The 27,163-nt window shown below is 35.0% G+C and overlaps 1 protein-coding gene and 1 long non-coding RNA gene across 2 annotated transcripts; both read right to left on the minus strand.

Moving 5' to 3' along the window:
- Positions 1-477: 477 nt before the first annotated feature.
- LOC139851588 (vesicle-associated protein 1-3) lies at positions 478-3,767 on the minus strand. The gene is made up of 8 exons (XM_071840665.1): positions 3,611-3,767; positions 2,689-2,759; positions 2,519-2,600; positions 2,290-2,405; positions 1,407-1,559; positions 1,276-1,317; positions 920-997; positions 478-804 (listed from the first exon to the last, which is right to left on the minus strand). The coding sequence occupies exons 1-8, from the start codon at positions 3,660-3,662 to the stop codon at positions 688-690; spliced, it is 711 nt and encodes a 236-aa protein (XP_071696766.1). The 5' UTR covers positions 3,663-3,767; the 3' UTR covers positions 478-687.
- A 14,452-nt stretch (positions 3,768-18,219) lies between these two features.
- On the minus strand, positions 18,220-19,248 carry LOC139855795 (uncharacterized). Its single transcript, XR_011761567.1, has 3 exons — positions 19,111-19,248; positions 18,733-19,028; positions 18,220-18,237 (listed from the first exon to the last, which is right to left on the minus strand). It is a non-coding gene; the product is annotated as an uncharacterized lncRNA (long non-coding RNA).
- Positions 19,249-27,163: the final 7,915 nt, after the last annotated feature.

The following is a 27,163-nucleotide window of genomic DNA, read 5'->3' on the forward strand; positions in this document are numbered from 1 at the left end:
ATAACGCTTCGACCAAGGTCTCATCATATGCGATTGAAAATCGGGGAGACAAGAAATTTAATCGTTTGAAGAAGTTGTTAAGCCGATCATAAAGACCCGGAAAGGTAAACGTAAAGGTAAAACGATTATCGGCAATTTTTTGAGCGGGTTTGAATTGCTTTTTTGTTTGTAGTTTTTTTGTTAGATTTGAATTTTGTATTGGTTCTTGTGTTTTGTTTGTATGTCGTGATCGTTGTTGTGCTATAGTTGCTCAAGGCTCGGTCTTAGTTAGCTTAGAAGACTATTTGTTTAGTATTAGGGTACCTGCTTCCCAGCCTTGGTTTGTGATTGGTTCTATTGTATTTTTGTTCATCTTTTTTATCAGTTAATTAAAAGATTTAGTTATTTGTTATCGTTAATTTGCCAAAAAAAGAAAAAGAAAAAAAAAAACTTACTGGTTTTACATTTATTTATAGATATTAATTAACACGAGAGAAAGACATTAAAGTTGACATTCAAGCCTCATGTATCATAAAGTTAAAATCATTTTGTAATTCAAGCCTTTAGCAATCAATCCGCTTTTAGCAATCAGTTTTTACACATACAACAAGACTAAATAAACAAGTGTTTGATAGAAAACTCAGAAATATCTTTCATCTAAACTGAACTGCAAATCCATATCGCCCCATTTGTTGGTTGTTTGTTGTTCTACGTCTGCTTGATAAGGTACCCAACCACAAAACTTATTATCCCAATCAACACCAGAAATAATATCGAGTAACCACCACCTGAACGCTTCATCCCAGCTTCTTTTCTCAGTAATTCCTGTTCCATTTAAATGTAATCAACAGTTTATATGCAGCAAAATTATTGAAAAAAAAATAACTAAACTTAGTTAAAAAAAAAAAAAAAGTACTATTGTAACATGTTATAGAAATACCAGTTCCTGTTGAAGTTTCTGGCTTTGTTTAACAGCTGCTACTTTTTCATCGGTCAACTTCGATATCATAGACCTCGACTGCAATTCAATAACAGATATCATTTTAAAATATATATTTAATAACTAATTTTTGAGATAAGAGGAGACCCAAATCGACTAATTTTATAGTAAATGGATCAGAATCACCACCTCTAGTGGCTTATAAGGATCTCCCATTTACATATAAAGACTTGGTAACACTTGAAAAAAATACAAAAGATCAAAAAGCGCACATAATTGCATCCACGAAATCCAAAACTTTGTTCAATAACGTTCGATAGTAAACGGAAAAACATGAACGAAGAAAATATATTCACCTCTGAAGATAGCTTCTCCTTGGACTCCACAGATCTTGTCGCCTAGCATTCACAGTTGGATAAATTCAATATTATGTAAATTAAAATGGAAATAAGATAAAAGAAAAAGAGGGCCCACAAAAAGTGCTTACAATATCGGGCCATGAAGAATTCTGACTACCATCTTCAGCCCTTGGAGAAGAACCTTCTTCGGATTCTTCTGGAACAGGGGAGGGAGGATTAGCTGGGATGTATACAACCCTCAATTTGAACTCTTCAACAATCTTATTCTCCGCTTTGTTGAACTACAAAATGCATTGATATACATTTTGAATGTGATTGTGTGATATTATATAATCAGACAATAAGTCGTAATGATTGTAAGAAGATTGTTTTTGGATGCACTTTTACAGTTTGAAGTGGTAATAATCACCTAATCATTGATGAGTTAATGGCAACTTCTGACTATCAACGTTGCAAATCTCGCTAGGAGTACTCAGACAAAATTTTTTAGAAAGTACTCCGTAACTCGGGGGGACTCGAATGTTGACCAAGCTTAACTTTGACCATGTATTGACCGGTTTTCCAAGTAATCTCGAGTTTAACCAGGTTTTGACTAAATTTCGGCCAATTTTCCAAGTAGTCCCGTGCTTTGGCCGAGTTTTGACAGATTTTTGACCAAGTTTGACTGAGTGTGATCAAGTTTGACCGAGCAAGGAGCTCTCCAGAAACCGAGTACTCGGCGAGTAATTCCGAGTTCTGCAACCTTGGTGATTATTTACAGATGACATTCTTATGTAAAAAATGAGAAGTTTTGTGAAACGAAATAAAAAGTCTCTACATTTATGTGTTTATTAACTCTTGCATTGTTTGTTCGGTAGCAAGTGGTACAAAAATCGTTATGTAAACTTGATTATTTAATCCGTGAATAATACGATAATCAGAATCCTGATTATTGATATTTCAAATAGCACTAATCAAATAACCAGTTCCAAACGCTCCCTAAAACAAAATATTCTTGAAAATTTAACTAACCATGTCGGCAGTTATGTCCTTGTTAGTTGCCCCGTTAGGTGCAGCAACAGCCTGCAGGAGAAACTTGTCTTTGCTCTGCATGTCAAGCGGTGCCTCTTTTTGCGCTTGCATCGTAACTAGAAAATTCACAAATTCAAAATCATTCAAAAGTCGAGTATTTTTTTTTTAATGTAAATAAAAAAAATAACCTCTTTATTAAATAATCTATCAGCAAATTAAACGTTCTTACCAGTGACATTGCAAACGGATCTTGGTAAAACGATTCCAGTGTTTGGACGAACACAATATTTCTTTGGGTTGGTAGTTTTAACCTTCAACCACATAATTAATTTTTTATGCAAAATCATTAAATAATAAATAATAATAACCACTACAGAAGCATAAAAAACAATAAGGTACCTTAAACGCAATATATTGATCGGTCTTGTTAGTCAATTGCATGGAACATGAACTCTGCTTCCTCAACTCAACTATCACAAAGAACAAATAAATTCTCTTATATATAACCGGATTATAATATGTGCTACAATACTTGTAATAACGATAAATACGCAGATTAATTCTTAAATGAAAGTTCGTCACAAAGTGATGATTTATTTTCCAAAAAGGAAATTTGTGGCATTTTTTTATACTAAGATAGTGCTATATACGAATACGTCAATTGCTACTTTGTCTTGAATATATAAACCAAAATACGTTTGAATCTCAACCTATTTTAGTGAAAAATATGCACTGCACTTTGCTTGTCAGCATTACTCCAAATTTTACCTTTGTTGAGCAAGGCTAATATTTAGAATAAAAACTAATTGGTACACAAAAATAAATAAATTCATATACAAAAAAAACAACTAAATCTAATACATTATTATTTCAAAATTGGGGAATAAACACAAAGGTAAGCTAATAAATCTAATAAAACCAATAACCTAAAAGGCACTAACTGCTTATTCAATTCAAATTATAATAAGAACCCAAGAGTGTTGGTAGAAGTATCTTCATGACTCATATAAAACAATTTTTTATATAAAATTCAATTTCAATCATACAAGAAGCTATAATTTTATCATACCCACCACCTAAACCAGATCATAGTTTCATCTAGTTGATTACTGAAAGACTTAACCAAAAACCATAAAATAAATCAAGAAAACAAATCTTGAAACACGCTTTCATTCAATTAACAGAAAAACTAACATATTAATTGATCAAATTAACATAATTTATAAGTAGGTCAAACGAATCGTAAGTTGAAAATAAGAACTTACGGAGGGGGAAAATAGTAATAACAAAGTTTAAGGTTCAAAAAAAAAATATAACTTACATGAAAATTTGAGTTCAGAAGGATGAAGATTAAGGAAATCGCCGGTGCTCATGACTGAAAATTGACCAAAAACTGGGATTCAGAAACACCTAATAAATATAAATAAATAAATAAATAAATACAGTATATATTTTTTGTACATGTAAATGAGGGGTTAGGTTTTAGGGTTCTTATTTAATTTTGACAGTTGTTATGTTATTTATTATTGACTAATGACAGAGCACTTAATTCCCACGGTACAAAATTAAAGAAATACTCCCAAGTCCCAATTTTTCCCTACTCCCGATTTTTTTTTTTTCTTTTTTTTTTTTTTTTTTAACAAAGTACTGAATGTTGGTTATAGTTTTGGTTAGAAGATGAATATGGTTGCTAGCTATATTGGTAAAATGGATGTTATCCCACATAGGTGGGAGGAAGAACTTGGAAGGGGTGACTTGGTTATAAAAGGAGTATTAAGCCTCACTTCCAAATTGCACCAATCAATACACTTTAAGTATTTGATTATTTCTTTCTTTCTTACTCTTGTTTGAGAGTTGTATTAGTTAAATATTTTGAAGAGTGTAGTTGGCTTAAGAGAGTCGTCTATATCATTGTAACAATTTGTGATATAGTGTATTTCTCTCTTTGGGGGCCGGTGGTTTTTCTCCTGTTTTGGAGTTTTCACGTTAAATCTTGTGTTGTGTATTGTTCTTATTTCTTTACTATTATTGTTGGGGTGGGTGGTGGGAATTAGTGAGACCGTAATTTCCCAACAACTGGTATCAGAGCGTCAGGTTTGACGGGGGTCTCGGTTATAGGAGTCGGAGTATGCTCTGTGGTTGCCACGTGAGTGGATCGTCCACATCAGAAACGAGTTCTATTGATCGTATAGGGTATCTGGTTAGACAATATTTTTTCTGATTCGTAGTAATAGTTGGATTTGTTAGTGGCCTAGTTGTGGATTTCCGATTTAAAGGGTCCTGGCTACCTGCTACATCTTTTGGCTATTCAAAACGTGAGCAAAATCAGAGAAAGTGTTGTTTATAGGATACGGATACGATGTCGAAGTTCAGTCCAATGAGGTTTGATGTTGAGAAATTTGATGGGAGGATCAATTTTGGCTTATGGCAGGTTCAAGTCAAGGATGTGTTGTGTGATGACCCAGAAATTTCGACTAAATTTAAACTTAATCTTTGTATGATTAACATTTCCGACACGATAAGCAAAGTCTGTAAAACTGAATCTCAAAATTTTTGAATTACTTTTATATATTTAAATACCCTTCGGTTGTTTTCGACGATTCGCGAACAATTATATGTAAATAGATACATATATACTATAACATGAAAAGGTAACAATGTATTAATTGTTTGATACCGTACATTAAACTTATTGGTTTAAATATCTATTCGAATGTATATGATAAGTTGAAATATTTATTATTAAAATTTATTTATAAATAACTTCCAATGTGTATTTAAAAACTGATTTATGTATATTAAAAAGATATATACATATATATAATAAACGATAGTAACATTCGTTTATTGATTCAATTGATATTTAGTTAAATTAACTAAAGCGTTTAAGATGAACCAGTTAAACACTAATTTGTTACAGTGTTTTCAAATTGCCACATTACTCAAAATGTTACAGTGTTTTCGAAAATCACTATTTGCTACAGTGAAATTGACTTTGCTACAGTGAATTGCTACAGTAAAATTTGCCTTTGCTACAGTAACTTTGCTACAGTAAAACACTATTATAAAAATGTGTTTTAACAAATAGCGAGACGATGATTTATAGAAGTAAATGACCAAAACACTCGAAAGTTTAAGATACACTTTGAGTGATATAATTAAGGGATAATTTAAGGCTATATTTTGACAAAGGTACGTGTCACGAAATGTAAAATGCAAGTTTTCTAAGCGTACGAAAATGCGTTCGAGAAACCGGAACCGGGACATAAGTCGAGTGATGACGTACGACTTATCGGAACAAAAATTACAAGTCTACTATGCACAAGAATAAAATATAATATATAAATAATTATATTAATTATTTATATATTTATATTTATTTTATATTATGTCGACAAGCTAGGAGCCAAAACAATGTGAGCTGTCCCTGGTCCTCATGCGAGTCGCATGGCCAGAAGGCCATTTCCATGCGAGTCGCATGACTCCAGATTTCAGGCCAGGTTCTATAAATTGCAACATTTTCTGCCGAGAAAAGAAAGAAAAAAAAACACACACATACATATTACTCCGTATTTATTTTATTTATTATTTATATTATTATTATTATTATTATTATTATTATTATTAATAAGATTATTATTAATCTTATTATTTTTTTTATTATTAGTGTTATTATTTTTGCGATACAAAAATAATAATGTACATCAAATATTACGACGGAGTGCTGTCCAAGTAATTTTCAAAATGAGTTTTCGAGCAAGCTAGAGCTAAGGAAATTATGGGTTATTGCCAAGGAGGTTATGGGTAATGTTCGGGGGTATTTTTTTTTCTGAATCAAACCTCGTGTTTATCATCTCCGATGCGTCTACGTGCTTTCCTACAATATTGTATATCAATATTAAACAGTGAGTTCATTTGATTCCCTTTTACTCTTTATATTTTTGGGACTGAGAATACATGCGCTATTTTTACAACTGCTTTATTAAATGCTTTTGAAATATATTTTTAACTGCGAATACATGCAAATGCTTTATTAACCGATATACAATATTTATATGCGTGAGTTCATTTGATCCCTTTTTACATATATTTTTGGGCTGAGAATACATGCGCAGTTTTATAAACTGTTTTACTAAATGGATACAAATACTAAAACTGATTTTGTGTGAGTTTCATTGATCCCTTTTTAATTGTTTTTGCAATATATATTTTTGGGCTGAGAATACATGCACTTTATTTTAAACGCAATGGATACAAGTACATACTAAATTCTACACTGAGTTTGAACCAAAAATCCCTTAGCTTTGGTAACTAGTAACTGCCAGTTATAAGAACTGGTGGGCGCGAGTAGTAGTATATGGATCCATAGGGCTTGACATCCCCGTTCGAGCTAGAGCGCTAGCCTTTTAACGGACGTATGCTATTTGAGAAGCGTACACGTTGGTTTGCGTGTATTATTAAGATGATTATACAGAGGGTACAAATTATATAAACGTTAAAGTTTAGTTACCAGGGTGCTCAATTTTGTAGAACCGATTGATAAACGTTTCGGATGAAACAACTGAAATCTTGTGGTCCACCTTTTATTTAAAACATAATGATAAACGTTTTGAATGAAACAACTGAACTTTTGTAATCCACATTGATATACGGATTATGTGTAATATTAAAACTATGAACTCACCAACCTTTGTGTTGACACTTGAAGCATGTTTATTCTCAGGTTTCTAGAAGTCTTCCGCTGTTTGCTCATACGTGATACAAGTTATGTGCTTGGAGTCATACATGCTATATACAAGAAACTTGCATTCATCAAACCATTACCATGTATCTTATTTTGACTGTATTGTCAACAGATGTATTATTGTAAACCATTTAAATGGTGATTGTCTATACGTAGGAATCATCAGATGTAAAAAAACCTGGAATCTATATATTCATTTATGAAATACCTTTTCAAACGAATGCAATGTTACAAAACGTATCACATAGAGGTCAAATACCTCGCAATGAAATCAATGAATGACGTGTTCGTCCATATGGATTTGGAGCAATCGTCACATGTTGATTCAGTCTGGTTTACACAAGGCTTTGAAGGGTAAACCCACCCTTGTTCCCGGCAGTGATTCTAGCAAGAAGTTCGATGAAGAAGAATGGGATGATATGGATTTGAGGGCGGCAAGTGCGATTCGTTTGTGTCTTGCAAAGAACGTGCTTGCAAATGTGCACGGGTTATCAACGGCAAATGAGCTTTGGGTTAAACTAGAGCAGTTGTACCAGGGCAAGGGCATCTCAAATCGGTTGTGTCTTAAAGAACAATTTCATACTCTGCGTATGGATGGGGGTTCAAAGATTTCAGATCATCTAAGTATTCTTAATGGTATTGTTTCAGAACTTGAAGCTATTGGAGTTAAAGTGGATGATGAAGATAAAGCTTTGAGGTTGATATTATCTTTGTCATCGTCTTATGAACACATGAAACCTATTTTGATGTATGGGAAAGAAACTCTGAAGTTTGAAGACGTTACTAGCAAGCTCCTATCTGAGGAGAAAAGACTGGAAGGTAACGGGGTCTCGTCATCAGGAGATACGATAGTGTTGTGTTCGGATAGGCGAAAGAGAAACTCTGGGAAGAATCTGGTATGCTGGAGGTGCGGGAAGACTGGGCATGTAATGGTTAATTGTCCCGGTGGAGCTAATCCGGCAAATGGCTCCAAAGACGCTAACATTGTCTCCGTTGTTACGGAGAGTGACGAATTCCTCTGAAGTCACGTCATCCTCATGGTGTGTCCGCGCCACCGTGGAAAGGGATGTTCGTTAGCGGTTCCACAATTACACATGGGCATTGGTTTGGCGTTGATGCAGGCTGTGTGGTGGAAACTGATGTTGTAGCTGATGGGACTTTCGGGAAAGCCAAACAAGGAAGTTGCACCATAAAGTTTCAGCTGGTTGTTCAACAACATGTGCCGAGGTGAAATGCTTGGAATGTGATATTCTAAGTGCTATACTCTTAATGGTGGAGTATGATAATTCTTGTTAAGAGTTATGATTGTCTGTTATGACAATGATTGTCGGGTCTTGACAATATTCGATGAAGATGCAAATTTTATTTCTTGGGTTAGAGATAATGTCAGCGGCATGAAGATGAGGATCTTGAAGTTGTCGTCAAGGAAGCATCTACGTCGGTTATCCTTGCAATGTGGAAGCATGGTTATCTCCTCTATCCAAAAGGTGGAGATTTGTTGGTTATAGTTTTGGTTAGAAGATGAATATGGTTGCTAGCTATATTGGTAAAATGGATGTTATCCCACATAGGTGGGAGGAAGAACTTGGAAGGGGTGACTTGGTTATAAAAGGAGTGTTAAGCCTCACTTCCAAATTGCACCAATCAATACACTTTAAGTATTTGATTATTTCTTTCTTTCTTACTCTTGTTTGAGAGTTGTATTAGTTAAATATTTTGAAGAGTGTAGTTGGCTTAAGAGAGTCGTCTATATCATTGTAACAATTTGTGATATAGTGTATTTCTCTCTTTGGGGGCCGGTGGTTTTTCTCCTGTTTTGGAGTTTCCACGTTAAATCTTGTGTTGTGTATTGTTCTTATTTCTTTACTATTATTGTTGGGCTGGGTGGTGGGAATTAGTGAGACCGTAATTTCCCAACACTGAATCACTCATAAATTTAACCACTCACGTGTTCATCTCCCGCAATTGTATAACACCATCAACTGCTGACCAGAGAAAACTCGACTCAATCCAACAGCATGGTTGGTAGAACCCCACTGCCCTCGTAACATAATGTGCGGAAGGCACCCTTGAGTGAAATTAAAGAGTAAATGGACAACCTTTTGATAATAGAATCAAGCCACAACTACATCAGCTAAAGTATAAAAGAACTTTATTTTATTATTCTTATATATTTTTAAAAGTTAACTATTAAATTGAAACATAACAAAAAGAAAAATAAGCTTATTAAATTGGAACGGATGGATTATAAGTTAGGGGTAGAACACTTAATTTCCAAGGTATAAAATAAAAGGAGATTGATAAACCTATGACTAAGTTTATGATTAAGTTTAAGCATACTATAAGAGAGCATAAGGAGTAGTGACATTAAATTTTAGTGTCTAATTTAGTGTCTAGGTAGACACTTAATTTAAATTCTGAATTGGATTTTCAAGATAAAATGAGAAAATGGTTCAATGTTTAATTTATTATTTAATTAATTTTAACTTATTATTAATACTTTTATTAAATTAAATTTATATTAATTATAATAAATAAATAAAAGATTAATTATTATCAATTCATTTTAATTTTAAAAATTAATAGATTAAACAAATAAATTACGTTCAAATTTTTTGTAAATTTTTTGCCCAACTATTTAAAGAATTGTAGCCCATTTTTAGTCTAAATATTTAAAAAAAATTTGTTCGAACTCTTTGGCCCAGCCATTTTTATAAATATTTGGCCCTTTTTAACTTAGCTAAATCATCATCTTATTCGCGCTCATCATTATCATTATCTTCTTCTTCTCATCTTAAAAAAAAAAAAAAAAAAACCTTGCAATAAAAAAATTATGAATTTAAATAATATATATATATATATATATATATATATATATATATATATATATATATATATATATATATACACGTTCCAACGGATATATATTTGAAATTCTGGAGCTTCAATGCTGTTAATCCAAAGTCTTTGGTTCGACAATGAACTCCGACGCCAGAGCATCGCTGACACAGAGTCGACATGAAACAACCCAACCCGTATTCCATACGATAATTTTTTTTTTAAAATAATTCACATTTACGCGACAAAAAAATATGTAAACCATTTCACAAGTTCCATTTAAAACAAGTTTAATACAAGTTCGACCCACTACAAATGATAGTTTATAATCCAAACGACACTTCGAGCATGGTTTGGGACTAAACTATTCAAAACGTTAGGCCAACTTCCAAACGCTAACAAATCCAAAAGCGTCCCCTTACAAATAAAGCGGGATCTCTAATCCAACCGAATGCCCTTACCCTTGTCCACGCCGGAGCCTATAAAAAGATAAACAACGAGAGAGTAAGCTAAAGCTTAGTGAATGCAATAATTATACACATACATATATAATATACCTACTTGCAAACACTCATATACATACCGCATACATGCTAGCAACACAATTCGCTTATCATCAATACGAGGCTACTAACCTCCAATACCACAAGCTAGCATAACAATCGCATAAATATATATAACTCGAACAATATAACATGCTTTCGCTTACTACACAATAACCATGGTTAACCAATCGTACAAGGGAATGGCGCTCGCGAAAGGCCATCGGAGTTCACAACATCCATTAGTGTACTTATCACCTCGTATCACTAACCCCCGGGTGGCATCTTAACACCTCGATACTTCACCCTCGGGTGGCGTCTTAACACCTCGACAATTCACCCTTTATTATGGAGTGGCGTCTTAACACCTCGACACTTCACTCCTTGGTGGCATCTTAACACCTCGATGCTTCACCTTGAGTGGCATCTTAACCCCTCGATGCTTCACTCGTCACGTGAAACGTGGTGTCTTAGCACCTCGACACTTCACATCTCACGCTACAACAAATAGATACATTATATACCTACACATATAATTATTCCACTCACCTTAACGATTCGGTGATGATTTAATGCTTCCGTATGCTTCGAGCAAAGTACCTAGTACATAAGTACATATTTAATACACAACAAGTGGAATTAACCACCTTACTCACTCTTGAGCATTTAATGACCTAATTTGCATTAAATGGCTCAACTACATCAAAACCGCCCATAAATGGCCAAGACTCAACTTTAATCACTAAAGCTAGTGAATTAAAGTCTATTAACTTTAACTAACGCAAACTTAGGGTAATTCATACTCATTTCGCCCAAACTAGGTCAACATTACTCTTTTGACCCATTTTAATACTTAAACTTACAATTTTAGTCAAAAATGACCCATTTACTATTCTTCCTTCAATTACAAGTGTATTAGTGACTAAAAACACCATTTAACACTTTCAATCTCAAATCATAAGACCAAACCCTAGATTATAGCTATTTAGGGTTTCCATTCATCAACATAACCCAAATTCACCCATATTACCCCCAAATGGGTCTTACAAGTTCCAAATGAACCAAACCCTAGCATAAACCAATTAAAACTCAAAACATGGAGTTAGGACTTACCAACACTATCCTCTTGTAGCTAAGAACAAGGAGAACGACTTTAATTCTTGCTCCAAGGTTTGATTCACCAATCTCCACTCTCAAATCTCACTTGAAATCAAATGGGTTTTTAAGTTTTGAGAGTAAATGGAGAAAGAAAAGGGAAATGAAAATGAATAAAATGGATGAGTGGTGGATAATTAGTGCTCCAATCAGATCTAGACGTAAAATGACGATTTTGCCCTTGAACCACTTATTTTAAAAACAAAATTCGGGACCAGTTCACCCAGTGGGTCGCGGCGCGGCCCCAATTTTCGCAGCGCGGCTTTTAACGTATTTTACGAGCTTTCTTAAATCATTCATGGCTCAGATTCTAGTTATTTGTCGCGGCGCGACCCTCTTCTCCGTGGCGCGACATATAAAGGGAAACTCGACCCTTCTTAACATGCCTCCTGACTCTGGTTTGAGTTCAATGTCGCGGCGCGACAAAGGCTTCCGCGGCGCGGCAATGGCCTTCAACTGAGCCATTCGACGACTTTACACAACTTAACGATTTATCCAACTTGTACACTTCGTTCACGCTTCCTATGCACGTCTAAACCTCATCTTTAGTCTCACAAGCCTTAACATCAACAAAGACTCATGCATATAACTATACATGCATATACTCTAGACATATATATATATATATACATACATATTCGTATATATACATATAATTACCCAATTACTAACACTTAGGTCTTTTAATCATATAAATGCACAAGCTATAAGCGTACCAAAAATTAAGTTTGTACCTTTAAATATGTACGGGAAAAACGGGATGTTACACGACAGTCAGATCCTGCATTCGAATTGAAAAAAGGCCAAAAAATGGAACGACTTATGGCTCTCTAAATATCTTAACTTCTTATTGAAAATTTACAGTTGTCACGAATATATATATTTATACCAAATTTAAATACGGAAAGTTAGTATTAAAAAGAAATATTTATACATAATCATTAATTCAAATAAATATATGAATTTAAATATGATAAGCTTAAACGTAGCCTAAAAGCTACATTTAACATTCTCCAATAAGCACTTATGAATTATTTCCTATGTTACATAATAAAACTTATATTATGTTTATTTTTAAGGCTTAAATTAGAGGTAGATTTGGAGTTCTTCGAAACTTAGGACTTTTAAAACTTTTATGGAATTCTTCGTATTAGATATCCACTTTGCATCACAGTGTTATTCGAGCACTGCAGGCTATCTGCTATAATGCAACACGTAATCTCGAGTGTATCGTAAGTACCAAAGTAACCTAATCATACAACTCCAAAGATATGTACTTGGATTCTAGTGTATCTACTTAACTTTCTTACAACATATGCTAAGTCGGGTCAAGTACATCTCATCAAATACATTAAGTTGCCAATTCTTGATTATTCTAACTGATTAAAATGCTCACCTCTGTTCTTAGCTAGATGTTGACTCGTGTCAATGGGAGTTCTTGCTATCTTAGAGTCATTCAAATTGGACATCTCAAGAATCTTTTCCACATAATGGGTTTGATTTTGAACAAGTTCACTTTGGGTTCATGTGATTTTGATTCCCAATATCACATGCGCTGAACCTATATCTTTCATGTCAAAATTCAAGTTCAACATGTCTTTTGTAGATTTTATCATTTTCTCATTACTACCGGCAACGAGCATATCATCTACATGACATAAGATCACAAATCCACTAGGTGTGTCTTTCACATACACACACTTGTCACATTCATTGATCATATATCAAGAATCAAACATGAAACGATCAAACTTTTGATGCCATTGTTTGGGAAATTGTTTAATCCATATTAGGATTTAACAAGTTTACTCACTTTTCTTTCATGTCCAGGCGCTATAAACCTCTCGAATTATTCCATGTAAATTTCTTCTTCGAGATTTCGTTCAGGAAAGAGGTTTTCACATCCATTTGATGTACTTCCAAATTTCGAACATTGGCACTGGCAAGTACTAACCTGAGGGAGGTTATTCGCGTTACAAGTGAATACGTATCAAAGTAAATTAGACCATCTCGTTGTCTAAACCCTTTGATCACCAACCTTGCCTTATACTTACCAATGATGCCATACGGCTTCAACCTCTTTCTTGAAGATTCATTGATAACCTAATGGATTGCATCCACGAGGAAGATCCACTAACTCCCAAGTGTGGTTTGTAAAATATAATCTATTTCACTTTTAATGGCCTCCTTCCATTGAGGTCCTTTCAAGGAAGACACCTCTTCACTGTAAGTTTTAGATTCATATTCAATAATGAAAGTTTGGAAACCAGGATCGAAAGACTTTTCTGTCCTTGTTCTTTTGCTTCGTCTCAGCCCAAGATTTTCTTCTTCGGGTTGTTCTAGTCTTCTTGAACTAACTCATTCGATGTCTCATCTAGAATACCTTCATCGTCTATCATATAAGAACTTCCATGTTCATATGTAATGTACGAAAATACATTCTCAAAGAATGAAACATTTCTTGATTCAATTATTGAACCTTTGTGTATAACCAGAATCTTGGATTCATGCACAAGGAAGCGATAAGCCATACCGTGCTCAACTTATCCAATAAATATGCAATCAAGAACCTTGGATCATATCTTTTTATGCCTTAGGTAATGGAACAACTACCTTTGCTAGGCACCCCACACATTGAGGTATTCCTATGATGGTTTCTTTTCCACCATAATTCATATGAGTTTTCATTCTTTCATTCAGTAATGAAATACTTGTTGCTATTTCTTGTTTGAACGGATTTCAAATCACACACATATGTGTGGATCATATCTAGTGGTTCGTTTTCTTTAACTGATTTGAAATATTATCTCGCTAATTTGACTTTATATTTTGAATAAATATGGAATGTTGGTAGTCAATTTACTTTTATCAAATGACGAATGCAATTAAAGTTAACATGATGAAGTCTACCATGCCTACATATTTGAAGACTCCAAGTGCGTAAGCAAAATTAGAATCAATCTTATTCATTTCATTGTTAACAACCATTGCACTTAGTTTGAGCATATCCTTAGGGGATAACCCTCTCCAACATATATTCCACCTTTAGTCAACATGACATTATCATATTCAAACTCTATTCTGAAGTCAAATTTTTCAATAACCATCCGACACTAGACTGTTACAAATCTCATGAACATACAATACATTGGTCAATGTGATTTCTTTTCCAGAGTTCATTTTCAATTATACAATCCACTTTCCATTGATATCTGCAGTGGCAGGGTTACCCTTGAAGAGCTTTTCTTCTCATTTAAGATGTTGAAAATGCTCATGTGAGCACACACATGACGGATACCCCTGGAATAAATCTAACATTTATGGGTGTTAGGACCAACCAAGTTAATTTCAGAGATCATTACTCTGAAATTTGAATTGAACTAAACTATCGTAGCAAAATAGAAGGTTTCAAGTTGCTAAATTGTTTTAACAAAACAGTAAGTACCATGTGAACTGAACTAATTTGAGTTTTCAAACCAAAACAAAAGTTCCAGTTCATCATGTACAAACTGAGATAAATCAATCAGGTTTCAACACAACCAGGTTAAAACAATCCGGTTTCAACCAAATAGGGCCAAACAGGTTGCAACCAAAATAGGTAAACCGGACACGTTTCAACCCAAATGGGCAAACCGAACAGGTTTTGATCCAAATGGGTATACTTAACCAGTTTAAACACAAACATGTAAACCTACTCAAACGAGTAAACCAAACAAGTTACAACTCAAACGAGTAAACCAAACAGGTAAACCAACTTGTTTCAATCCACACATGTCAGAATCTAATCATAAAGCGCATCAAAATCTAACCACCACACTGGGTAACAACAAGTTATAACTTCAGGTTATAACATGAACAATTTTATCAAAATCAACTTATCTTACAAGCTGTTCAAATAGCCTAGCAATTATTTGATTATTGTTGCAACTTTGAATCCTTCACTAATTATAATTCCCTCAGCATGCATATCCTGAATGATAACTTGCAGTTCTTGGTCTTGACTAATACCAATCATTGAGTCAATCATCATAAACTCCAAAAATTTAGTCACCATTATTTTCTTAGTGCCCGTATCTTCAGTTTTATACTTGCGTTCCAAAGACTCCCATAATTCTTTGGCATTTTTTGTTCCGCAGTACCCATTATAGAAAACGAATCAACCATGTCATTCAAGACATAGTTGCGGCACAAGGAATCCGAACGATTCCAATCCTGATCTCGTGCTCACAATTTGAGCATCATGTTCCCCTTTAGCAATTTGGGAAGCAGTTTCAGTCAAGGACCTCACAAGGTTCAGTGTGGTCAGATACAAGAACATCTTTTGCTTCCAACGCTTAAAGTTCACACATGTGAACTTCTCAAGTCATTCAGCCTGAGTAAGAACCTCATTAGGAAGTGGTGGTAGTGTCCCAACTGTACACTAGTAGCAGAGGTCACGATTGATGGATTACTCAAAGCTGAGATGCCATTCAAAACATTGAGAAACAATGATTTAATAATTCTGAATTAAACATTATACAAAATCTGTTTGCCGAACTTAAGTAATAAACGCAACCAGTTTATATACATTTATAAAATATATATTAGGAATTCATACGATTGGTTTTATTAAACTCATATCATTGAAAACGCATTCCTAGATTAATAGTTTAAAATAATATAGTAATCCAAACATATTCATATCTATATAATGACAAACGATATTTGCAAATTCAAACATCCACTTATATGATCTATATAATCGTAATGGATATAGTATTTCAAAGACCAATATTTTGATCCATATAAAGCAAATAAATAACATAAATATGATCCATAAACATGAAACATATTAATTTTAACAGTTTATAATATTAGAGCACTTATGTTATTCTATTATTAAATTAGAGCAACAATATGTCCATCAAAATATGCATATAAACGTATACAACTACTTGATACATTCTCCGATTAAATTTTAAATCTTAGAATGTTATGAACATCATCAATAATGCATTAACCTTTACTATCAGTATTCATATAGAAGATAACTAGATAGAGGTCTGGATTGCGCGTTGCTGCAATATTACGGAAGCTTTTTTCATACAATATGTTGTTCCGAACCATCGGGGTATGAGAATTCGGAGGATTCCTTTAGCTGTACAAATTACATACATTACATACAATTAGTGTATGGCTAAATTTACAGATATTACATACAAATATTTGCTAATTTAGTTAGGTTGTTAAATTAGTTGCATAGATTATATACACAACAAAAGGTGGATACAACCACCTTTTTTTTTTTTTTTCGGGGCGTCTGAGCTGCCTTCACCTCAAATGAGAAGCAACATATGACACAACAAAAAGGATAACATCAACCTATATATATTTCTCCGGTAGATTCCATACTAACAACGTTAAACCTTTGATTAAGTCAATCAATAATGAAACGAAACCTATGATTAAAACTGTGTTTCTTATGGGTCAATGGAGACCAAGTCAAAAGGGACAAAAGATATGTGCCAAATCAAACATATATCAAATGTTCAAACAATGATTAATACTTAAAAGCAACTAACATCAAAACCAATTAATTTGATTCAAAACAGACAACTATTTGTGCATAATATAGTACGAATAAAGATGTTTTTAAAGTAATTACTACGACATCAAGACAAACTAAACTTAATCCATAAACTACTCGAAGACTTCCACTTGTATCTTGAAGCATGCACCATTATTAGTGTGTCAAGACGTACATACCGTTTGATCAATAAGGAAACTAACTTTTGTTTGAACTTCCTATAATATCAAGTGAAACACATACATTAGCTTCACATGAAACCAATGTAAAGTAAAATTACCTGACGATTACCAGGTGGGAAACTACATATCATCCGAAACATGGTGGGACATATCACAACCGATCTTTACTTATACTGTGCAATGTAGTGACCATTTTCATTCAGTATACGTTAAATATTTGGTCTCTGCTTACCCACACGAATGGGGAATAGAAAGTGTAAGATTCAGACTTTTTAAACTTGAAGACCTATTAAAATTAATTGTAAATCACTAACCCTAGTAATCTAGATACAAACAATGGAAACTGGTACGTTTGACATAAGTCAATTGACTTAAGTGATGGAGAATACTAAGTTTTTAAAAGGATCAAAAGATAAGGGCATCATCCAGACACGTAGAGAGTTAGATAATTTTTTAGAAATTCAAAAAACTATTTAATTCCTTCAGTATGTTATTCAAAACACTCCTACAGGTGTTGATGTGAAATAACAGTAATGATTAACCAAAAGTTGTTGCTTATGTTATTATGTAGTGTGTTTTATATTATAATTGGCATGTAAGATGTTACCTTGTATTTAAGACATAACCTTTTCTCTAATGGAAAAATAATGTATGTTTATCACTTGAAAGAAAGTAAAATTTGATAAAGAATGTTGTTCAGTAGCACAAAGGTACTTGTACCTCTTAGGTATTGACAAAAATGCAGTTTACGAGATAGCATAGGAAGTCCTTTTATTATTAAACACATGCATATTTGACGGATGCAGTGCAATGCATATGTGAAAGTTTGTGTTTGGAGTGTACCTTTGTAATCACTGACCCAACATGAACTTACAGCGATTACGACTGGCTTTTACAGAGATTCACATGTTTCCTTATCAGCTGTAAGCAGAAATAAGCAAAATTAGTTATCATGCGAATATCAGCATAGACTAAGTAGAAGCACTACTAAGACTTTAGTGTTCAATGGTCACAACCTATACCTTTCATTAGCAATAGTAGAAGACTCACTAAACAAACGCCTATTTTTCACTATCATGTTGCTATCATCATATCACCTAATAACACATTGCAGTATAATTTTTCCCCAAACAAAATTATATAAATAAACCTACCCACAAACAATAACAACATAAATTTAAACAAACAAACAAAACAAAAAAATCTAGTGATCTTGTATATTTTAAGTATTAGATTTATAACTTTTGTTGTGTTGTTGTTTAAATTGGTGCATTTTGTCTCAACTCATCAGATGTGTTCCCTTATGGAGAAACTATAAACCTATCCGCATCTTATCTCGTGACACAACATAAAAAATGAGAATTGAAAATACGAACCCTAAATTCACATTCAAAAACAAAACGATAATTCCCATACTTGATCCGGGTTCATAGGCTAACAATATCTTCATATTCTTCAGTGGTCACTTCGAGTTCAGTGATTAAATACCTTCAGCGATTAGTACGTGAGCTGTTAAGTCGCAGAAGTATTTTGTAGAAGACCGAACCTAACAAAGAGGAGTGAAAAAATTCGTGAAGAAGCAAGAACAACTTGAGTTACATAGGACTGACTTCCAATTTAAACTCTCTTCCCTACAAAGCCGTGATAATCATCCTCTAGAGTCCTTTCATAAGCTTACATGAGACCTATTTTCCATTCTTCCCCAAATTAAACTACAAAAAACATAATTAACTAAAACAAAAAACATAATCCAAACACAATAACCACCAACACAGCTATAGCTTAGTATCTTACTGGAATCAGGGAATCGGATATACTTGAAGAAGTATAAACATCATCATAAGCAAATTAGAAGGACATCCCAATAGATTAAACCCAAAGAGCAGTGGTTAATCAATTGTATCTTAAAAGAATGAAACTTCCCTTCATATACATCGTTGACGCACTCCATCAATGTATCCATCAACACTACCAATATTTTCCCATAGTAAAAAATAACCGAGAGATTAATTTTATATTAGCAAATAACTGGCTAACAACATACAGTGGAAATAGCTACGTGTAAACAACATATTATTGCAATTTTCTTTTGCCAATTGCTAATACTCATTATCTTTGTACAAATAAAATTGAAATTAACAGCTATTATACACTCATCAATGAAGATTCACAACAAAAATCCAATTCGTAACAACACAATAAAAAACGAAAAAATAGCAATAGCAAAAGTCAATATAGCAGCAGCATCATTCGCAATTAGAAGAACGAAAAACATAAATTTACCTTAAAATCGAAATAAAGTGTCATGCCTGTTACCCTTCAGATAAGAATCTGTAAATAAACCCTAATCTAATTTCACCATCATCGATTGCTTCAGCAGGGAAAAATCGTAACTCAACCACCATCAATCACTGACGAATGTGCGATTGAAACCACCAAACCCATCAATTGCAAACGACGATCTGTAAATAAAGCCTAATGTTTGACCGTCATGTATGGAGAATAAGAAGGAAGCAGGTGATGAAGAAGGTGGAAATCGCTGGAAGCATCGAGAGAAGAAGAGTGGGAGACAAATGAATTAGAAAAGCTGTATATAAATAGAGCAAGGAGATGTCGTTTTGAGGGATTTTGGGAAGAGAACGACCAAAACGTGGCTATTAATATATAAAGGTAAGTATAGTATATACATAACACAAATCAATTAATTAAATATATCATATATTTTCCATGAAGATGCTCATACACTGAAACACAAATTGTTTTTGCCATATGATTTATAAACATAAACATAAACATAGAACATGATATGAGATTCAAAATTGCATACATATGTATACATTGAGGTTTCTATAAACATAGATACAAAATTTTTGATAATATCACAATTTATCCATAATTAGTCGGATATGTAAATAATAAATAAATTCTATATGAAAGTAACCGCAAAAATGGTAAAATCTTAGTTTTAAATAACATCAACTATTATATAACAAATTATATGAATCAAACAACTACAATTTTCATATTTTCTCTATGAAGACCAGTCAATTTACAACTACATAGTTTACGACAACATATTCTATGTAGATTAGTACATGTGCTATAAGATAAATCATAATAGTAGTTTATATTTATAATTTATAATACATATATAAAACGTAACATATAACTAGCAAGTCACACTAATCAACACTATATAAATACGAAGTAGCAAATAATAATCAATATAGCTTTTTACCATAATCAGTTTGTAAAACAACGACAAAATTGCACCGGGGGTCCCTGTGGTATGTTCGAAATAACAAGCGGAGTCCAAAAGAATTTTTTTGACTTGGGGGGTCATTGTGGTATGCATTTGTTTCATGGGGAGTCCATTTGCCTAACGTCTGTGATATTTTAACGGTAGAGTGTTGCACATGAGTTGCACATGAGGGTACATCGGTCCTTTTACCCCTTTTTAGGTGTTACCTGCATCCATTCTTCATTAATCCCTTTTAGGTGTTACCTGCACCTCCTTTTTCTTCCTCTGTCATGAAAATCATAAACCCTAATTTTGTTCATAACAAACCTCCTTACAACTACTACTCCGTATTTTATTCATTGTGCTATAAATTTCAATTTGAAAAAAAGAAATATATCAAAACAACATCTTATAACAAAACTCATCTAAAAATTCTAAGTTATGGCATTTGAATCACCCAATATCCTTGGATCTTTGGACATTATACATTGCCATTAAATTTAATTTCAAAATCATAAACAAACACATTTAATAAACCCATGAAGCTCTAGTGAAGCTTCAACCATTTTAGATTCATTTTCAACAAAACCCACAAACTTACATGGATACTTACAATATCAACAACACATGGGGCAAAAATACAACAATATGGGGCAATTAACGGGCTACATATCCATTCAATATACATCATCAGTAGATCTATGATCACAAAACACTTCAATACTTTTAATTAAAAAACTGTTGCTGATAACAAAATAGAGGATGATGATGATGATGATGAATGTGAAATTACCCAGAAGTGAAGAACATAAATCTAACTTCAGACAAAAAAACAGCCGACACCGACGAGGACTTTGACAAGCGGAGGTGTTTCGCCGGAGCCGGAGTTGCAGGGAAATTATATCGTTTGGAGTGCGAAGTATCAATTTGTCATCATCTTACATCTGATGTGTTGAAGAAATGGGGTTTTGATGTTTAGATCTATATGTTTATCAGATATGTACTGTTTGAATTCGAAATTGCAGGTAGGTGCTTAAATCGGATCTGAACCTTTCGCCATCCTTTCAACGGTTCTCTCTCCGGCGTCATTCTTATTGGTAGTGTTATGGCAGCGGCTGTGGCGGTGGCGGTTATGGTGACGGCAGTGGTGGAGAAAACTTGAGAAAATTGAGAGTTGGGGTTTGATGTCTATGTGGGATTTAGTTCAAATTGAAGAACTGAGAGTTATGTGATTTCGAATCTTTTCTTAAATCCATATGTACTTGTTTACTTTTGTGTATGTGTAACGACCCTGGAATTTCCAACGTTTATTTATTAATAATTATTATTATTAATACGTGTGATAAAACGAATGTATGTCATTACATTTACATGTTGCCATGATTGCCCGAACTTGACTTTTAAGTGCCCGAAACGTCTTTGTGACACACGAAACTTGCACGAATAATATTTTCAAGTATTATTTACATTCATGATTAGTTTTATTAATCATTTTAATTAACTAAAGTTGTTGGTTAATTACTTGGGCTTTAAATGGATTAATTTGTTAATTAAGTGAACTTGGGCTTTAGTAGTGAAATGGACTTATGACTTTGGGCTTCCAAGCCCACCCTACATTATTAGTGGACTTAGTTAGCCCACTCTTCCACTTGTAAGTATTACTTGAAACATTAACTACTTAGTTTTAACAATTAGAATCTAGTTAGTTGTTCTTTCCATGCATGCACCCATTTTAACCACCTTTAAGGACAACTACATGCTTGTAACCATCAAACACTTGCTCCCCTCCCTTCCTTTCTACTGCAGCCGTGACTTCCAAGGGGGATAGAAGGGATTCAAATCTCTTTTTTTACTTACTACTTGCTCACTTGTTACTCTCATTCAAACACACACAAAATCCTCTCAACTTTTCCTCTCTTTTTCTCTCTAGATTGTAAGCATTATGAACTTCTTTTCTTCCTTTTATTTTCTTACAAAACTGAATTTATACACCTTAAATCATCATCATCTTTGTTGTTTGATTACTTGTTAGTTATAGTTGTTTACTTACTTGTTGTTGTTACATACTTGTTACAAGAATCAACTTTCTAGTTAGATTCTTCTTTTATCTTGTAATTACAAGAACACACAAGAACATAGCATACTAGTTATGATTCTACATATACTTTCTTAAAAGATTGCAAGTTCATGTGTTGATTAAACTCATACTTGAAGTTCATGAAGTAAACTTTAAAGTTTACTTTCTAAAGATCAAACTTTGGTTTGAATCTTTAAAGTATGAACAACCATGAATAATTTACTTGTTTATTTAGTTACTTGCACTTTAATTTGATGTTTGTTGGTTATTATTGGTCAAGTGTTACTAGTTAACCTTGATCTCATTAATCTTGAACTAAAAGTTAACTTTGAAAGTTCAAGAACACACAAATAAGTTTTCTTTAAAAATAACTTTGTATACTTATGCTTGATCTAGACTTTTGGGTCTTGGATCTTCAAGATCTAACTAAGGAACTATGTTCTACATCTTAAGATCTTGATTAGTTAGTTTACTTTCAAGTTTGTAACTTGTTATTAGCTTTAAAGTTCATGTAGGTGTTAGATCTAAGACATTGATGTAACTTTGGTTCATCAAACTTCATACAACTCTTAAGTGAGTTGTGCTTCATGTCTTAGACTTGCACTAGGGTTATGATGGTCAAGACTTGGTTAAGATTATGTAGACACATCAATGAGTTGTACACTTGAAGCTATATGCATCAAGGACGAGAACCATGATGAACATCAAGCACCAAGACCACCGGAACTCACTTAAACTTACTGTTTCTGTCCAAAACCTACTGACCTGCTGTTTCTGTAACAGACCAGCAGACCTGGGCTGTTCTAACCATGATTTTTAGATAGATCTTTTCTAGTAGATAACTTTTCATATAGGACTTGTCTTAATCCGAGTTACGGTTTAGGATTTATGGCCCTCAGAGCGTCACTATGTCTTTTAACGTTGTGCAGAAATTTCAGACCTACTCGCACTTAAACCGTCACCACGGTTAAACAAAGACGAGTTTGCTTCTGTAAATTTTACCACACTTAAGGGACTCATATACGGAGCCATGGCCACTGGTCTCACCTTAATTCAGTAAGGGTAGAGGCCGTGGTGACTGATCGAAGTCAGCCTTTGTTTTAAACTACTTTCATAAACGAAACCTACTTTACGCCTTTTGTTTAATGATGAATGATGATGACCCTTAAGACCTTAATTACATAATTTTGAATCTATTAAGACGATTTACTGACTTAGTACTATTTGACTTAGGTTGAGGACTTCGGACCGTTTACTTGCACACCTTTCCCGACTACTACTTTACCGCTACATATCATTGTGAGTTATAGCATTCCCTTTTTGCTTTAACTTATTTTGGGAACTGAGAATACATGCGGATTTTATGTTTTACATACTAGGCACGAGTACTTAAACTTTATATATGTGTGAGTTATATAACGGCAGAAACATTCCCTTTAGCTCGGTAACGTTTAGTCATTGGTTTTTGAACCGGTGAACGCGAATATTAGATATGGATCCATAGGGTTTGACATCCCCACTCGGGCTAGTCGCGCTAGCATTTAACGAGTGTTTAATACTTCTTAAACATACGCACTTGCCAAGTGTACTTTCAGGGGGTATAAACGTTAAGTTAGTTACCAAGTGCCCACGGTTAACATATACTTTATCATACTGTTTTGAAACGCTTTTTGTAGCACTGAAATCTCGTGGCCTACCTTACTTACTGTTATACTTAAACTATAGCTCACCAACCTTTGTGTTGACGTTTTTAAGCATGTTTTTCTCAGGTGCTTGAGGTTAGCTTCTGCTGTGTACTAGTCGTGCTGTAGACACCCGCTGCTTAGAGTTGCTATCGCATGAACTACTTTATTTTGCATTCAAACATTCGTACTTTTGAACTATGACTTGTAACGACCATTGTGGTCACATACACTTATTAATTGCTTCTACTTAGTGGAGCATGTTTTTTAAATGTAAAACATTTGATGTCGGTTATGACATCACCTTTTTATCGTGAATGCAACTTCTTTTGTTACAGCATATAGTACTTAACCTTGTAATGATCCTGTTGTTGATGACTCGTACACGATGGTTTTGTACGGGGCATCACATTTGGTATCAGAGCATTGGTTGTAGGGAATTAGGTTGCATTAGTGAGTCTAAGACCGACCCGAGTAGGATTCACTAATAGGACTAATCTACAACTTGCTAGTTTACTTGTTTCCGCTGAGCTTACTACATGCTAATGCTTACTTTTTCTGCTATATGCCGTATGCTACTACATGATATCACTACTGCATGATGCTACTTGCTTTTGATTGCATGCTACTTTCATACGAATTGCTGTTATTGCCATGTTAGTTACTGTTATACATGATTTAAACTGTTGGCCTATTAATTGCTTGCTTTATGACATACTGACATGGAAAATTTATTTTTCCTTGTTCAGATGTCGGATGTTCCACCTACTGGCATTTCGGGAAGTACAGACTCAGACCCCGTCGCCCTACCTACTGCTACACCTGCTGCTGCTACTGCCGATACACCGGCCCCGACACCCACTAGTGATCCCGGCGCTTCTACTTCCGGAGCTGGTACTAGTGCACCTGCCCCAGTGTCTGCTCCCGGACCCTCGAGGTCACAGCCCCGCATTGGTGGTATTGAGATCCCCGCGGAGTTCGGGGAAGGTCCGTTTCGTAACCACATGCACACGCCTTGCCGACGCACTCCCGACGGACGTTTAGTCGTGATTCTGCCAGGCAGACACAGACAGATGTTGGCCGCCTTCGGACGCTTCGGATTACCAGCTCAGCCACCAGTGTCACCACTACACGATTCGGATGACTCATCATCCGCTGATTCTTCATCATCAGACGACTCCAGCGATGATGAGGATCCTGCTGATAGACCTATTCAGGCACCCTCCACCCCGCCGAAGAAGCGGTACCGTTTCGACGGCACCGTCATTCCAGGGGTGAATGGAGGTCGTGCTTTTACTGACGCATTTGGCCATCGTCGTAGGGTTACTGCTCGCAAACGAGTTGTGCCATACCCTGCCGACCCACAGATACGTAAGGTTCCCCGTTACGTATTGACTATTCCTGGAACCGTACCACCTAGATTTAGATACGGACCACTTACATCTAGGGACGTACCGTCTACATCCAGAGCCGGACCATCTACATCAGCACCACCGGCACCACCGGCACCACCCGCCCCACCTGCACCGCCTGCCCCACCAGCTCCCTCTAACGAGGAACTGATGAGGGAGATTGAGACTCTCCGAGCTCGAGTCACTGAGCTCGAGGAGCAGTTGGCTCGAGGGGCAGTTCACCCGCCTTCACCGTAGGACCTTGTATTTAGATTTCATGATGTAATCTAGATATAGTTTCATGTATTTCATATGTATTGTACGAACTTATTCAGATGTATGAAACTTATTATTATTAATGAATGGAACTTTGCGTTATTTAATTCTTGCACGATGTTCTATTTACATTGCTGTACGATGATTCTGTGGTATTTGTACCTAGATGCATTATTTAATAACATGTGATGTTTTGATTCCATGTTGGTCACTATATACTGTATTATTACTACTTGCATACTGGATTTTGACTTGAGTCAAAATTTTTGTTTAGAATACCATGGCTAACGGAAGATCCACACCTACCGCCGCCCAGATTGAGGACATGATCAACGAACGGGTCGCTGCAGCCCTAGCAGAAAGAAATCTTCAAGTTCCACCGCCACCACCACCAGTTATCCCACCCGTTCGAAATGGGTGTACTTACAAGGAATTCCAGAGCTGCAAACCGCATAACTTCAGCGGCACCGAGGGACCGGTTGGTCTCACCAGATGGTTCGAGAAACTTGAATCAGTATTCCGAGTTAGCAACTATTCGGAGGATAATAAAACCAAGTTTGCTTCTTGCACGCTTTCTGATGGCGTGCTTACATGGTGGAATACCATGGCCCAAGCGCAAGGAATCGATGAGGCGTATGCTACGCCTTGGGAAGAGTTTAAATGTGCTATGATTGAGGAATACTGTCCGAGAACCGAGGTTTAAAAGATGGAGATTGAATTCATGCAACATAAGGCCGTAGGAAACGATCTTGACAGCTACAACCGTAGGTTTTTGGAGTTAGCGCTGATGTGTCCAACTATGGTCACCCCCGAATTCAAACGAATGGAGCGATACTTTTGGGGACTTCCTAAGTCCATCAAGGGAAATGTCACCTCGTCTAAACCACCGACTGTTCCCGAAGCAATGCGCATGGCGCATACTCTCATGAATCAGATTCTTATTGATGAGCCGGAGAAGGCTAAGTTTGAGGCTGGTAGTAGCGAAAAGAGGAAATGGGACAACAACCACAACAACCACAACAACAACAACAACAACAACAGTGGGAGAAACTAGAATCAAACCCCCGCCAAGAGGCACAACAACGGTGGAAACCCTAATCCCAACAACAACACCAACACCAACCCGAACTACAAAGGAACCTTACCTCAATGCAAGCGATGTTACAAACACCACACTGGG

The sequence above is a fragment of the Rutidosis leptorrhynchoides genome, chromosome 6 (assembly GCF_046630445.1).
Source record: "Rutidosis leptorrhynchoides isolate AG116_Rl617_1_P2 chromosome 6, CSIRO_AGI_Rlap_v1, whole genome shotgun sequence".
In the NCBI taxonomy this organism is placed as follows: Eukaryota; Viridiplantae; Streptophyta; class Magnoliopsida; order Asterales; family Asteraceae; genus Rutidosis; species Rutidosis leptorrhynchoides.